The 14,967-nt window shown below is 28.5% G+C and overlaps 2 protein-coding genes across 2 annotated transcripts; one reads left to right on the top strand and one right to left on the bottom strand.

Moving 5' to 3' along the window:
* Positions 1 to 1,130: 1,130 nt before the first annotated feature.
* LOC113554033 lies at positions 1,131 to 11,184 on the top strand. Its single transcript, XM_026957683.1, has 3 exons — positions 1,131 to 1,213; positions 7,192 to 7,807; positions 10,242 to 11,184. The coding sequence occupies exons 2-3, from the start codon at positions 7,212 to 7,214 to the stop codon at positions 10,957 to 10,959; spliced, it is 1,314 nt and encodes a 437-aa protein (XP_026813484.1). The 5' UTR covers positions 1,131 to 1,213; positions 7,192 to 7,211; the 3' UTR covers positions 10,960 to 11,184.
* Positions 11,185 to 12,907: 1,723 nt separating this feature from the next.
* On the bottom strand, positions 12,908 to 13,365 carry LOC113554707 (dormancy-associated protein 2-like). Its single transcript, XM_026958661.1, is given in 3 exon segments — positions 12,908 to 13,191; positions 13,194 to 13,248; positions 13,348 to 13,365. Coding segments are annotated over 3 exon segments (357 nt in total).
* Positions 13,366 to 14,967: the final 1,602 nt, after the last annotated feature.

Genomic DNA, 14,967 nt, shown 5'->3' on the forward strand with positions numbered 1-14,967 from the left:
TTATTATATTATTTTATTTTTTTACTTTTTTAAAGTTCTTAAATATTTTGAGATTCATTTATATTACATACCACTTCATCATACTTCGACAATCGACCTGGTACAGTAAGTTATATCGGTTTGTAGATGATTCTTTGATACCATAACGTAAAATTATTTAGAACACAGCAAAGTTTATTGAAATCGGTATACATTATACTATAATATATGCAGCTCCCGTTATTCGGTTCAGAAATTAGAAAATACTTTTTTATTATAAAAAATGTATCAAAACTAGTTATGTATCTATTCTAACAATAAGAAGATGATATATGACTATATTTCAAAACAAATAAGTACTAAAAAATATGAATATTATAAAATCAATATAATATCATATAATATGTATTGAATGATTCACGCAATCGAATTTAATAAATTATACCGAATGGCTGTAGTTTGCATAATTATATGGACTATAATAGTACTTATATAATATTATAATTTTAAATGCAATTTATTATTTATTGATGGTGTTTATGCAGCCTTCAATTTTTTCTAACGTTTATTATTAAGTCATTTTTATTATACAATATACAGTGATTTAACCTTTATGACCCGCAAATAATTATTTTGGAATATTTTAGTCATTTTATTCTGCATACGCACTTTATTTCAAGTGTTTCAATAAAACATAAATTTAAACTTAAATATTTAAGGTATTTTATAAGCATTGTAAATACTATGTTTCCACTCTATATTATGGCTATTTGGCATAGCATTTAAATTATTCTTGAATAGAGTTAATTAAACTAACTATTTGAATGTTGAATTTTCGAATTGAAGATCGTCCAACGTTCTACCTAATAATATAAATAACCGAATAAACGTTTAAAATGCATATCAATGCTTGTATAAAACTGTGGCAATACCCTAAACTGTATTGTTTTTAAAGTACAAAAAATCGTCCGGTTAACTCCGGTTAGCTTAATTTGTCTATGGCATAGCTTTGGCCGGGTTATTAGACTATCGATTAAATTTCATACAACGAAGGTTACAAACTATGGTTGTCCACATGGTTTCTATTGGCAACATACAACTTAAACAGTACCCCAGGAATATTTTCAGCATTTTCATAAATATGTTCCAACATATAATATGCATTTTGGTGCATTATCACGCGAATCAACCATATGGGATTGAGTTACAACGGAAACAATTCTGAATAAGTAAAGTAAGTCAAATAATAATTTTAAATAATAATAATCTATTGATTTAACTGATTTAAGCAGTATAAATATACATATTTACATAGTGTTTACTATAGATTATGATCTCCAAGAATAGTTTAATATTATCCTTGTTTTGATAAATTTTGATAGTTAAATATTAACATTATATAAATAAATAATCCTTAACCTAATAAATTGTATACTATATATTATGTATATCAATTAATATTAATGAGAATAATAAAGATAATACTATTTAATTTAAAGTATGATATTTTTAATAATTAGTCTGCATTATACTTCATTTTTAAAAAACCATAAATTATTATTTTTTAATTAAGCGTGATTAATGTTAATTGAACATTTAAATGTATTATGTTAAATATTTCAAAATTTTACTCTTTCGTATTTTATATTATACTTACATTATGTTTGATATACCTATTGTTTTTATTATATTCGCATGTATAGATCACGCGTATAAGACGTATATATATATATATCATAAATTATTAATTTAAACATTTAATATATTATACAAAAAAAAAATGGGAATTTTTATGTGGGGGTTCTGGGAAAATAAACGTCAAAAAAATACCATACAGTGTATTACATGAATATTTTATCAATGTTTCACATGGATTTTATAAATTTATCTACAAAACCTTATCTAGATCACTCATATTATAATATACAAAATATACAATAAATTCTTAATAATATGCCCACAATAATGACCGTAGACACGTATGAATAACAGTATATTTTTAAAAGATAACTTAAATAGGATGAATATAAATTATATGCACGTCTTACTTTGATATGCCTCCCTTAGTTCAGTCTGTTCGTAATCTTTGGTACCTACCGAAATCGTTTTATTGGGCCAAAATTGATGCATGAAGCTTGCAAGTAGGTTTACAGAGACGTAATTATGAGGGAGATTTGGGTATCGTATCCCCTCCATGACCTTTATTTTTAAAAAAAATATTTGTTAACTACATTTATTTAGTGACTTAACGTTAAATATTATTGTATATTATATTATTTATATTGAATATTTTTAATTTTATAATTATTTGTCTCTGTGTAGCCCATACGTACATATATTAATTGCACCAAAAAAATATGCCTATGATAAATACATTTTATTTTGGAGGGGAGTTATAGGTAAAATGTAAAAACATTTCATTCTATCCCTCACCACAAATATGACTAAAGTACGTCACTGTAAAGGTTTAACTGCCATATTTATATTATAAATACTATTATATTGTAATAACTAATAAGTAATAATATATCAATGATAATTGAGAACGGCCACATTTTCCATTTAAAGTTACCGACAACGAAAAATATGGTGATTAACACACTCGTTGGTCTGCAGTATAATATAGAGGTGGCTGCAAGCTTAATACTGTATCACCGTCCATATAATATTATGGTTTATGTTTCTCAATTCCTGCATGGAAATAACCACAGTAACAGTATTTTCTGTTAGCCAGTCTTCGTTTCCATACGTCACCCGATTCTCAATGACTTTCGATCAAACCATTTTTGCGTTGCTGTTATCGAATGCGTTAAGTGTCGTGTAGTGCGACAACATATTTTAGATGTAACGCGTCCGTTTCAAAAATATTGCAAGACAATAGCGCCAACAAATTTAAGACGCAAATCAGACTGACTTAGTTAGTAATCTATTTATGTTACTTAACACCTTACAGATTCCTCACATTGTAGTCTGTAGAAACAGAAAATTAAAAATTTAATGTGATTATACATTACCAATAACCATGAAAACGATCAAATAAGCATCTCTAACCGCAGTTTTAATTATGAGCAACACTTGATTCATTATTGTTTTCAAAATGATTATCACAAAATAACTAGGTACCATTTTGTAAAATGAATGAAACAAAGCGATATCTTATGAATCTTGTCTTGTTTTTTAACAAATATATAGTATATAATATGTTTATATACATAATATATATATACACGTACCAAAGTTAAAATTATATTAAAATTGACTTAAAATTTTAATTAAACTGAAGCTTGCACAAATATTATATCGTACCTATACATTTTAAATTTTAAACTATATAAATAATTTACTGTTTATTAGTAACTGTTTATATTCATTGCAAATTGTCATTAATTTTGAAATATTTTGTATAATTTTATTATTATCCACTAAAAATGAGACTGAATAACTATTACATAAAATATTATTTTATAACTGTTAGTGTAGAGTTTATTATATATTTTTTTAAATAACATAGTTTAATACTCCAAAGGAATGCAAAGATTATTATGTTCTGGAAAAAAGTAAGGAACTATGTTAACACAATGCCCTAAACATATTATGCAGACTTTTACATTAAGAAATATTTTTAATACTTGGAATTTTTTACTAAGATATTCGTTTAAATTTTAAATATATTATTTTTAGAAATATATACGATAATTGACAAGGGAAAACTTTATATTCGAAGATAAAATATTTATTATTTATTTAATCGATATTTATTTTCCCGATTGAATGAAATAATAAAACTTAAAAAAAAATAAAGTTTAAAACTTAAGCTATCTACGTATATTATTATTGTATTATTATTGACTTACATGCAAATGTATTTGTGAATAAAAAAAAAATGTTTTAGATTTGTTAACACAAGTTTTAATAAAGTTAATAATTATGTATAAATGATTTTAAAAATAAATTCGTGTTTTGTGTTACTTTAAGTTTTTATAGTTTATTTCGTCAATATAAAACTGTACAACATTTAATATTTTTCTTGGTTTTTATTCTCACTATCGTCTCAGCACGTTTACAAAATATAATTTATAACTTTATAAGTTATAAACTTATAACAATAGTCAGTAATAACAACATATATATTATACATAATACGTATACGGGTATACGTATTATAATAATAATTTGTTGGTATACTAATTTTACTTAAAAGTTTTGGTTGAATTTAAGTCCAAGTTATCCATTAATCGACACAATAAACCTGAAATTCTTTAATAGTACATATTTAATAGTTTTATACGGTTTCGAAATATAATTTAATATTAGTATGTTACATGCTATTATAATAATATAAACAAAATATAAAGACGTCATTGTGATATTTTTCAATTATTTTCGGTCAAGCCTATAACCTCGGTATTACACCTGCAGTAGTATAAGGTATACGTTCGGAAAGGTAAAAATATTTAATATTTTGCACGCAAACGATCTTAACTAGCTGGGATGTATAGGGACGGGTGACGGCTACGGATTATATTTATTCTATACCTGTAATTGTGTCTGATAAATGTTGTTAGGGTCTGTTTTTATGGCAACTGCATATATGTATGTAGTTCAAGGTAAAATATAATATAACAGGATAAAAATAACGTAGGTGGGTTAGGAATTCAATGAATACGAAAACATGCTATTTATCTACTCCATCGGGCCTAATCCTTATTTAAAAAAAAAAATTATAAATCGACATATAATGCGACCTAAACATATTTTGTCGCATACCTGGTACATGATGTATCTACTGTATTTATATTAATATTAAACTCGATAAATAACCACTTTTCGATAAACGCATGGATGTATGCGGATAAAATATTATTATTGCGCAGCTAACAATATAGTTAGCACATGAAAATGAAAATATTTAAACAACTACAATATATTTACTGTATAGTGAAAACGAGTAAAATACATTTAATGTAAAACTAAGAATTCTATTCAATTATGATATGCATTCGAATTAGGTATGACCTACAAAGTGTGTACTGACCATGTATATTTTACTGTTAACGCTATTATTTCATGCATATTAATAAACAATTTTGGTACTTACTTTTGCGTTTCTTATACAATATTTAAACAGTTTTAGTCATTGCTAAAATATATGCCGCGACGGTGATGGTTTCATGCTGGCGTATTTAAATTATAGTTGTACAAACCCCACAGATGTTGGTTTTACTTGTAGGTATTCAATTTTTTTTTCAAAGTCCTTTCTAATAGCATTAATTTGCATATATTTAGATGTTAGTTAGCAAACATAAGTATGTCGGTGTGTGTATAGAAAACCGAATTTATTTGAGTAAATTTTGATGACTTTTTAAAGTTGTAAAAATATTGGCATTTTGTATAATCTAAGTTTGATGAAATCTAAAAGAATAAAAAAAGTTCTTTGACCTTTACCATAAGTTTGTTAACTATTGTCGTTATTCATTATAGTTACCTTATACGTATTTATTTAACTTAAATAATATGAAGTGTAATACCAGACGTTATGAATACAAATGTTGATCCTTACTAATTTGCGGTGCTAAGGAGCTAGTAATAATATATTGTTTTTTTTTTAAAGGGAAGGAGATGTATATTATGATTTATTATTATAACGAGTACATATACGTATTATTTTGTTAGTTATTTTCAATTTATAACTCATAAATGAACATCTGTAAATAGGAATTGTATTTGAAATGTTCACTAAATATTTAGATAACAATTTAATAAGCGTATATAAATTTCAAAATTATTTTTGTGCTCTTTTAAAGTTATATGCAATTAAAATATTCGATTTATTTTTTTCGTTTATATTTACAGAATTATTTTTCTAAGTCAAAAAACTGGACGGTTGATTTAATAACACACTATCTCTTTTATGTTATAAATTGTTCTTACAGAAATTAAAGAATATCGAATCGAAATAAAATCAGAATTGTTTTTATAAGCATGTCAGTAATTAAGATATTGACAAAATCCCAGAAATGTGTAGTTATTTCATGGTTGATATTCAGTATAATAATTAGTAAAGCATTAAGGGTTAAAAAGGATGAAATGTATGGATTTACAATATTTTGTTAAATTCTAAATGCATAGAACCAATTGTATTATATTTATGTCATTATTTATATATGTCCGAATGTTGAATACTAACATTAAAAATATGATGTTATAGTTTTTAATTTCGTAATTAGAGTAATAATAGTAAAATGTGCTACCCGTATAAAACATGCAATTAATAACGACAAAATCCGCAAATCAAAAATAGTTTACATTATTATAAAATAAAGGTATATTAAAGGTCACTGCTCACTGCAGGCACAGTATTATTATAGTATTGACTTTTAAATTAAAAGCTTTTCGCGTCTTTTGTCTTTAATCTTTTCAAAACGCTATACTTAAACTATAATATATTACCATACAAACCTTTATGTACGGTATATTACCGAGACTGGATTACGGTTGTGCAGTCTATACAGAATTCGCCGTCCCAATTTTATGAACCATTAAAATTACTCACAATAAATAATTAATTTTATGATCTCAAATAAATAATAATATTTTATTTCATTTTTTATAAATTTTATTTTACACGTGGATTTTAAAAAGTTTTTATAATATACATTTTTTGTATAAACGAAAGTCGTTTAAAAATTAAACTAGAACATAATTTAGTAATGTAAATAAAAAAAAGTTCAAAAATTAAAAGCATTCGTAGTAGAATGTTAAGTGTCTCTATTCAATAGCAATAATAATTTATTATTGTCACCAGTCACCACTCACTATATCTATTTTTTTGAACGTTTGTACATTAAAAATGTTGAAATGTCATAACCCTAAAGGATTAAAAAAACCATAGATACAAATTTAAAATTTTTAAAATAATAATGCAATACTATTCAACAAAATGAAATCTGACATTACTACGAGACAATAAAATACATATTTTTATCACAATAATTTTTAATCACACTCGCGCACAATACACGATTTCATACGTTCTGCGCTCGTTGCTCATATAAATAAGTAGATACGTAAAGTATGCTAACAACGAACCGCAATCCAAAGTCGCCTAAAAATAGGTTGATCGTACAACCTACGACTCTATTAAAACTTGTCGAACTCGGTATATCGATGAATTTATTTATTTTTTATATTTATTTACGCGTGTGCCCGCAGACGGACCGCCAACGCCGGACATGTTCGACGTGGTCAAAGGTGGCGGCGACGGCAGAGGCAGCGACAGCGGTGGTGGCGGTAGCAACGGCGGCGGTCACATGGACGTCAAAGTGGTGTACGCCAACGCGAACGGGACGCTGTCCATACTGCCCGACGCGGCGGCCGGCGCGTCGCCGTTGCGCCCGTCGTCCGTGTCGTTGGCCGCGGCGTACCTGACTCTGTCGTCTGCGGCCATCGCGTCCAACGTTATGGTGCTGTCGGGCATCGTCACCGCGGACAGGCTGCGGTCGCCGTACGCGGTGCTCGTGTCCGCGTTGTGCCTGCAGTGCGCCATAGACGCCACGGTCGGCCACTGCGCCACCACAAGGGAGCTGTTGGCCGGCGGCGGCGGCGGGGGGGCCACCATGTGCCGCGGCGTGGCCACCGTAACGGCCGCCCTGTCAGCCGTCGAGCTGGTCACGTTCGCCGCGCTCGCGTGTCTCAACACGTTCGTCCGGTCCGACTACGCCGATCTGCCCCTGTCTGCCGCCGCCGCCCTGTGGGCCGCCCCTTCCATGTACACGTACGTCATACTCACTCCCACGCTGCTGTTCACCACGCGATATTTTCCGTCCAGGTACGTACGCGGCCCACCGTTTATATGATGACCGAGCCATCGCACATAAGACATCATTTTTACGACACACCCTTCCCGATTGAGCTTAACAGTTTCTGCGACGTCGTTGCCGTTTGCCAGTAGCTCTACACTGTCTTGAACTATGCACATAATATTATAATATGATAAAATATCAACTTAAATATTATTATTACAATGATGCATGTACGGTACGAATTCAAAACTGCCTGCACAATTTTATGGATAAATCATAACACGGCGTATATCGATGACCTGTTGTGATAATAATAAATTAATAACGATAAATTGATAAATAATAGGACGACTTGGTCATTGCCTACCGTAAAGTTAGTGGGTTATCGCGTACATACGACAATTAAACTGTACACCCGTATTGATTAATTTATAGTAAATATTTGACCAGTGCCAAAGGTTTATAACGGTCCTCAGTACCACGGAAAAGAACTAACTTTGAGATCGTTTCAACGGAACTGTTATTACAAAACCTACTATTTTTTTATTATTCGATAGAAGTTGTTATGAGTGCGCATAAGATAATACCAACTTTATATTATAATACCTGCTTTAGATAGTAATTACGTCAAAATATTAATTCACAAACATTCGGTTTAAATATGGCAACGTCTCTTAAAATATTCTATGGTCAATTGTATTTTACCGATATGACGTGTAGTGACGTGTTTAGGTAAGAGTGATGCGACTATCCGTCGCCGTTAGTGACAAATATTTTGAAAGTCTACAGCATGGTTGGAGTGATAATAATTATTTTTACTTAACATTTTTTACATCGATTGACAAGATTAACAGAAATTTGTTAAAACAGTCACCCATCAATGATTATATAGTATTATTTGACATCATTTTCTGGATTTTATAAAAACATTATACTGAGATATATATATATACTTTATAGGTACCTAAAATAGTTAAGTTAATGTGACTACAATTTGTTTTTATAAATATAAAATTATGTCCGTGATATATAATAAAATAAAACAATATTATAGTAAATTACGCTGATGATAAATAGTTTTATTTTTTGAAAATCGTGGAGGTAACAATACTATTGTTCCTCCTAGATGCAGTAAACCCAAATAAACTACTGATAATAATACCTAGTAAAATATCTAGTATAATTTACCAACGACTACTCTTTTTTAAGTATAAATTTGGAAAATTATTAATGCGATGGAAGTAATAAGTGACATTTATTGTACTTTATGGTATCTTATTGGTTTACCAAAATTAAATTTTCAGTTTATGCTTTTACTTAAAAACCTAAAGTGGTTGTAATTTATGATAATATTTTCAAAATTCAATAATTATTAATTCCATGTTAAATAACAAATAAGTTTATAAGTTCAGACAGAGGACGAGTAGAAAAGTACTCGTTTAAATTATAATAACTAAAGATAATATACACAGACAGTAAACGCGGTAAAACACTTTTGTATAATATCGGTGCAATAATTTATATATGTGTATCTACGGGCACGAGCGTGACTAAACGATAGCAAACAGAAATACTTAAAAACGTCCGAGATTTTTTATTTTATTGCTGTTTGCAGAGTAAATGCTATAAAATATAAAAAATAATAATAATATTATAGGGTTTCAATTTACACATATAATATAAATGTAATAGTACAAATAAAAACAATTATAAAAAACACGTTAAAATCCATCATCGAATTATATAGACATGATTGTATGTTATAAAGAATATAGTTGTCTATTTTAAACTATTATATGCTAAGAAGCACATTGTTAATTAACATAAAAATTGCGTCTCATGTAAAGCGTTTTAAAATTTATTTTCGAATGCTTTGAATTTTACAACCCACAAGGCCACGAAAGCTTAAACATTATTTACTAGCCTATTTATTTTTGTACGGAAAAAGCCTTTATATAGCATAATACGATTCGATTGATGTACATACCATAAAAGGATAATGATTCCGGTTACATTAAAAAAAGTGCATTACTTCTATACGATAGTTTTAATTACCCAGATGTCCGTACTTCGTGTTTCGCATAACTACATATATATATTATGTATATTACAACAAATGAAAATTGCATACACTATGCGAAAAAATCTACTCTATCGTCACGTTTCACGTATTTAAATTCCCAGTTTGTAAACGTATTACGAATTACAATATTCTGTGGTGACATATTATTTCCCAAATATTTTAAGATATTTGTGGCATATAATATAAGAATTAAAAATAAAATGTGTTTATAAAAGTGGATTGACCATCGATTTTGTGAAATTTTTACACTGAATTTAACAATTTTAAAAGATATGAAATAATTAAATATGTACTTTACCTACTAAAATTTAAAACTATGGTAAAAACTATTGTAAATAAAAGTAATGTAAACGCAAATGTTTTAATTTTTTTTTCAGGAGTCGTTGCGGTTTCATTGCAAACACAACTGGATGGTTTTACCCATCTTTATTGATTGTTTTCAGCTTTATGATACCTTGGTCGATTTCGTTTTATTTTGTATTTGTATCCCGTCCTTCAACAATCACCGAATCGGCAGATGTCATAGTGACACCCATCCAAACAAAAAGCCAAATCAACCTTGTACCGTCCAAATTAATTTTTGCGTCTTATACAATTCTCGTAACACCAAGTCTTATTTCGTCTTATGTTTATCTTTATAACAATCCGGATGTCAATCCTTGGGCCGAAAACGAAGCACCAGAAGATATCTTAGATGGTTACTTATCAAAATTGCCAATTCTGTTTGACGTATTTGTCCCGCTGGTGCTCATATACTATCATAAAGTGTTCAGAAAAAAATGTAGGGAATTGTACTTGCATGGGTTTCGAAATTCCGTATCAGACGACCGTCAAATCTCAATTGAAAGACTGAGACGATCTAGAAAAAACGAACGTTTGGCAGATGATGCACCCGTATTATTTCTCGAACAGTCGGGCATGATAAGCGTTAGGTTTCCGAGTGAAGACGGCTTTATGATTAAGGTATGCGATTTAAGTCAAAAAGAGGACAATTCAAATGGGAAAAAAGAAGTCCGTTTTTCGAAAAGAGTTAGTAAAGCTCCCTATGTAAGCTATAGTACAAGAAAACCAAGGGACGAAGAATCGAGCCTTTGAAAGGAATATTTAAATATTTAAAAAGTTAAGAATAACGTAAGACCTTGCCAGTTCGACTTACGGGCGTATATCGATTCCGCTGATGTTATATATTGACTCCGCCGACTATACTGTTTATAATATCTACATATTGATTATACCAGCTATTAATTAATAATTAACATTAAAGCACTATTTTTGCTATTTTGTTGAATAAATGTTTTTACAACCAACAGTTTATCTAAAAACTTGACTAACATATTGATTATTTTGAAATTTAAAAAAAATATTTTAATTTTACTCTATATTTTTACTATTAAAAAAATAAAAATAAAAATACTATATGGAGCGCACGAGTAAATAAATTGTATTTCATTCCATACATATTATATATTACTACAATATATTATGCTACGCATATGACTTTAACTGAAATCTTATCTTTAATATACAATATCTTAACATCTATAAAACTATAATAATATATTAATATTAGCATCGGCTCGGCTTGTTAAAATCAAGACTTCCCTTTTCACTTCTCGTCTAGTTACTAATCAATATCAATCTAGCTAACAAAATTGCTCTATGTGTATAAATTGTCGCACATTCGCATACTCGTTTTACTATCTTAATTAAAATTTGTTACTTTTTAATTAAAATGAACTTTTCTATAATTTCAACTGAATAAAAAAAAGATCTGATTTTGTATAATAATTTTAAATATTATAAAAAAATGTAAGTGAAGTATTTAGATGTTTTTAAATGACAGTGTATACATAAAAAATGTAGGTTCTGCAAAAATGTTAATAAATTATATACAAATTATATCAAATATTAAAGAACATTTTAAAAGTTGAAAGTATACCTACACAATATCAACCGTCACGAAAAAACTGCATTAAGATTATCAAAAAATCATTTTCTAATGAACTTAAACGAAAATCGGAAGACGAATTAGAAAGATCTTCAAAAGTCATCAATGGTGACATTTTAACTAATCCAGAACTTACATAAATGTTTTACAATATATTCATTATATTCACATACACATATCAATTAGATTATACAATTAATAATCGATATGTACATGTTATTAACATTCGCTGGAGGGATCAATATAAACCCTTTTCCTGAGCAGGTAGTTTGGCGGAATTAATAAATCCCCCAACTTACATAGGACTAGGAGTTGTCGGATTATTGAAGATTTAACAAAAAAAAAAAGAATCAACATACCTATTATTAATGTTTGTTTGTTTATATTTTTAATTTATTTGTAAATAAATCTGTTTATTTAACAACAAATTAAGAACTGACGAGTGACTAGAGTATTTAAGTGCATTTAGTTATATTTTATCAATTATCAGATATATTATATTGTGGATAACCACAGCCATATCGTACACAAACCTGTTTGATGAGCTCATTATCTTTTCAAAGAAATAATAAAAGTAAAAATAAAATATATGTAATAGGTATGTTATACTAATAAAGTCAAATTTATAAGTGACATTTTTGTGTATGAAAATGAAGAAGGGAAAATGTGATAGATTATAGATGTTATTATATTATATTATTATTATAGATTACTGAGGTTGTCGGACTGACAGATTTCGGATTAGCCAGGTCTTACTGTTCTAATTATTATTTGAATTATGTATATATAGTTACCTATGTAATATAAAATAACTATTGTACATGAGATAGAATAAATTATAAAATTACATTTAATTATTATTGATTCTTTGCATTTAACGTATAATTATCGAAATACGAAATCAAAATTAAATTATAAAAAAAAATAATTTTGTAATGTGTTAATATGTTAGATACATTATGTTTATAGTAAATAATTAAAATAGTATAATTTATTTTATTATTATGATCAATCCTAAAGATAAGTGTACATTTTTATAAAATCTTAAATACCTAATTAAAATTGCATTTTTTATAAATACAAAATATGTTTTATTTATAACCTAAATCTTTGATGATTACCAATGAAATTTACTGGTTGCTGAAGACCAAATAATTGACCACCATCTGCGAATCCTATGCCTCCACTGTATCCTTGGTTTTGATATCCGTATCCTAGCTTTTGATACGGGTTAAAACTGTTTCCTCCATGGTATCCGTTCCATCCTAAATTGTAACCCTGACCATTTATTTGGGAATACGGGAGGGCGTGACCCAAATATTTTCCTTGATCGAATCCGTCAAATTCATGAGCAATACCTCTTTGGATGTATCTATTCCATATTGGCCAAATGATTTGAGCGCCATGAGAACAACATAGACAGTGGTAAGCAGAATCTATTTATTTTTATATTTTTAAAACGATTTAATATAACGAAACGACAAGTAGTGGAAATAATTACGATATAGGCGTAAGAAAGTAAGTATAAAATTTACCTTGGTGTTTACGTCCATTATTATTCTCGTATTATATTGAGCGTAGATAGTTTATTACTGGATGCTGACTCGAAACCGACTGAAGATCAAAACGACTGATACTGCGAAAAGTATCCAACCGAGCATACTTATATAGGGAAGTAATTTACAAAAAACTGTATAATAACTACCTGTTGGATAACAAATAACAAAACAAACTTTCCAATTTAGATCGATCAAAGTAATTTTAGATTATTTTAATATTTATCATCAGATTGTATAATATTTAAATGCCATAAAATCGGTTTAAAAACGTTATTCTTTGAAATAACACAATAACAAGGAACATATTTTATTTGCTATAGTTCACTGTAATTTTTAATAGAATCGAGTTCTATACATCATCTTGTTCGTACAAAATCATGTCCTTATCTAATATTGTTTATACAATATTAATATCTATCTATCTATATATATATAGCCATATGGATATATAGATATATGTCTTAAATTCTTTATAGTATTCGAATACATAAAATTACCACTTTGTACCTATGTCTAAATATCAACATTTATAACCGTTTGATTTGATTCACGTGATCCGCGTGACATAATTCATTTTTTGTCGAAGAAGTACGGTTAGTAGTTCGGTATAAAAATATATAAAACAGTCAACAGGTATATCTACCTACAGACAGACTGTAGACTGGCCTACGTGTAGGTAACTGCTGATTGCATCAAGCAGACGCTGTTGAAGAGTTTCGACGCAAAAATAATTAGAATGTCAACACAGAATCAATATTGTGCTTCAGTGCAACAAAAAAAATAAAATAAAAGTCTACACTGTGCCACCGACGACACTCACGACGGTGATATTGAAAATCGTCATTTACGATGTTGGGATGTCTGCAGTCGCCGTATTGTCTGATGCTGCGGAAGAACACAAAGACTAGAATTCTGAATTACGTACACTGTACGACATAATATTATTATTTTCCCTTGGCCGTCGACTGTCACAATCACAGTCGAATTTCACTCATACCGCACAGTAAGACCCAAGCGCATCTCCACGTGTGAAGTTGAAACGATATTATATTATAATGTATAACTAGAACTATAGAATTTATCTGCAGAAAAAAAATTATTGTAACTATGCAAAATACTATAGTCAAATAAACGCTTTAAATAAAAATTTAAAAAACTTTTGAGATTAAAATATATTATTTTAAAATACGTGAAAAAAAATATGATAAAATGGACATTCAAGATACAAAAACATTTTTAACATTTCTAATGTCAACAAAATATTGTTATAATTATATTAAACGCTAGTTAAATGTATTACACAAAACGATTATATTCTGGTATATTTAATTTTTAAATATAAAATACTTTCCGATGGATCATAATATGTTTTTAATTTTTATGTTAGCTAAAACTACGTCTTACATTACTTAAAGTTATTTTTGTGTATCAACATTTTTAACTTCCGCACGAATTAGATTGTGAGAGAAATCTAATAGTAGTAATTATTATTAATTACTATTATACTATCATCATAATGATATCCAAACGTTGTTCCTCTTGACTGCAATATACATAATAATAATATAACGCAGTAATGTACGCATGAAACAAGAA

Source organism: Rhopalosiphum maidis, chromosome 2, assembly GCF_003676215.2.
Source record: "Rhopalosiphum maidis isolate BTI-1 chromosome 2, ASM367621v3, whole genome shotgun sequence".
Classification (NCBI taxonomy): domain Eukaryota; kingdom Metazoa; phylum Arthropoda; class Insecta; order Hemiptera; family Aphididae; genus Rhopalosiphum; species Rhopalosiphum maidis.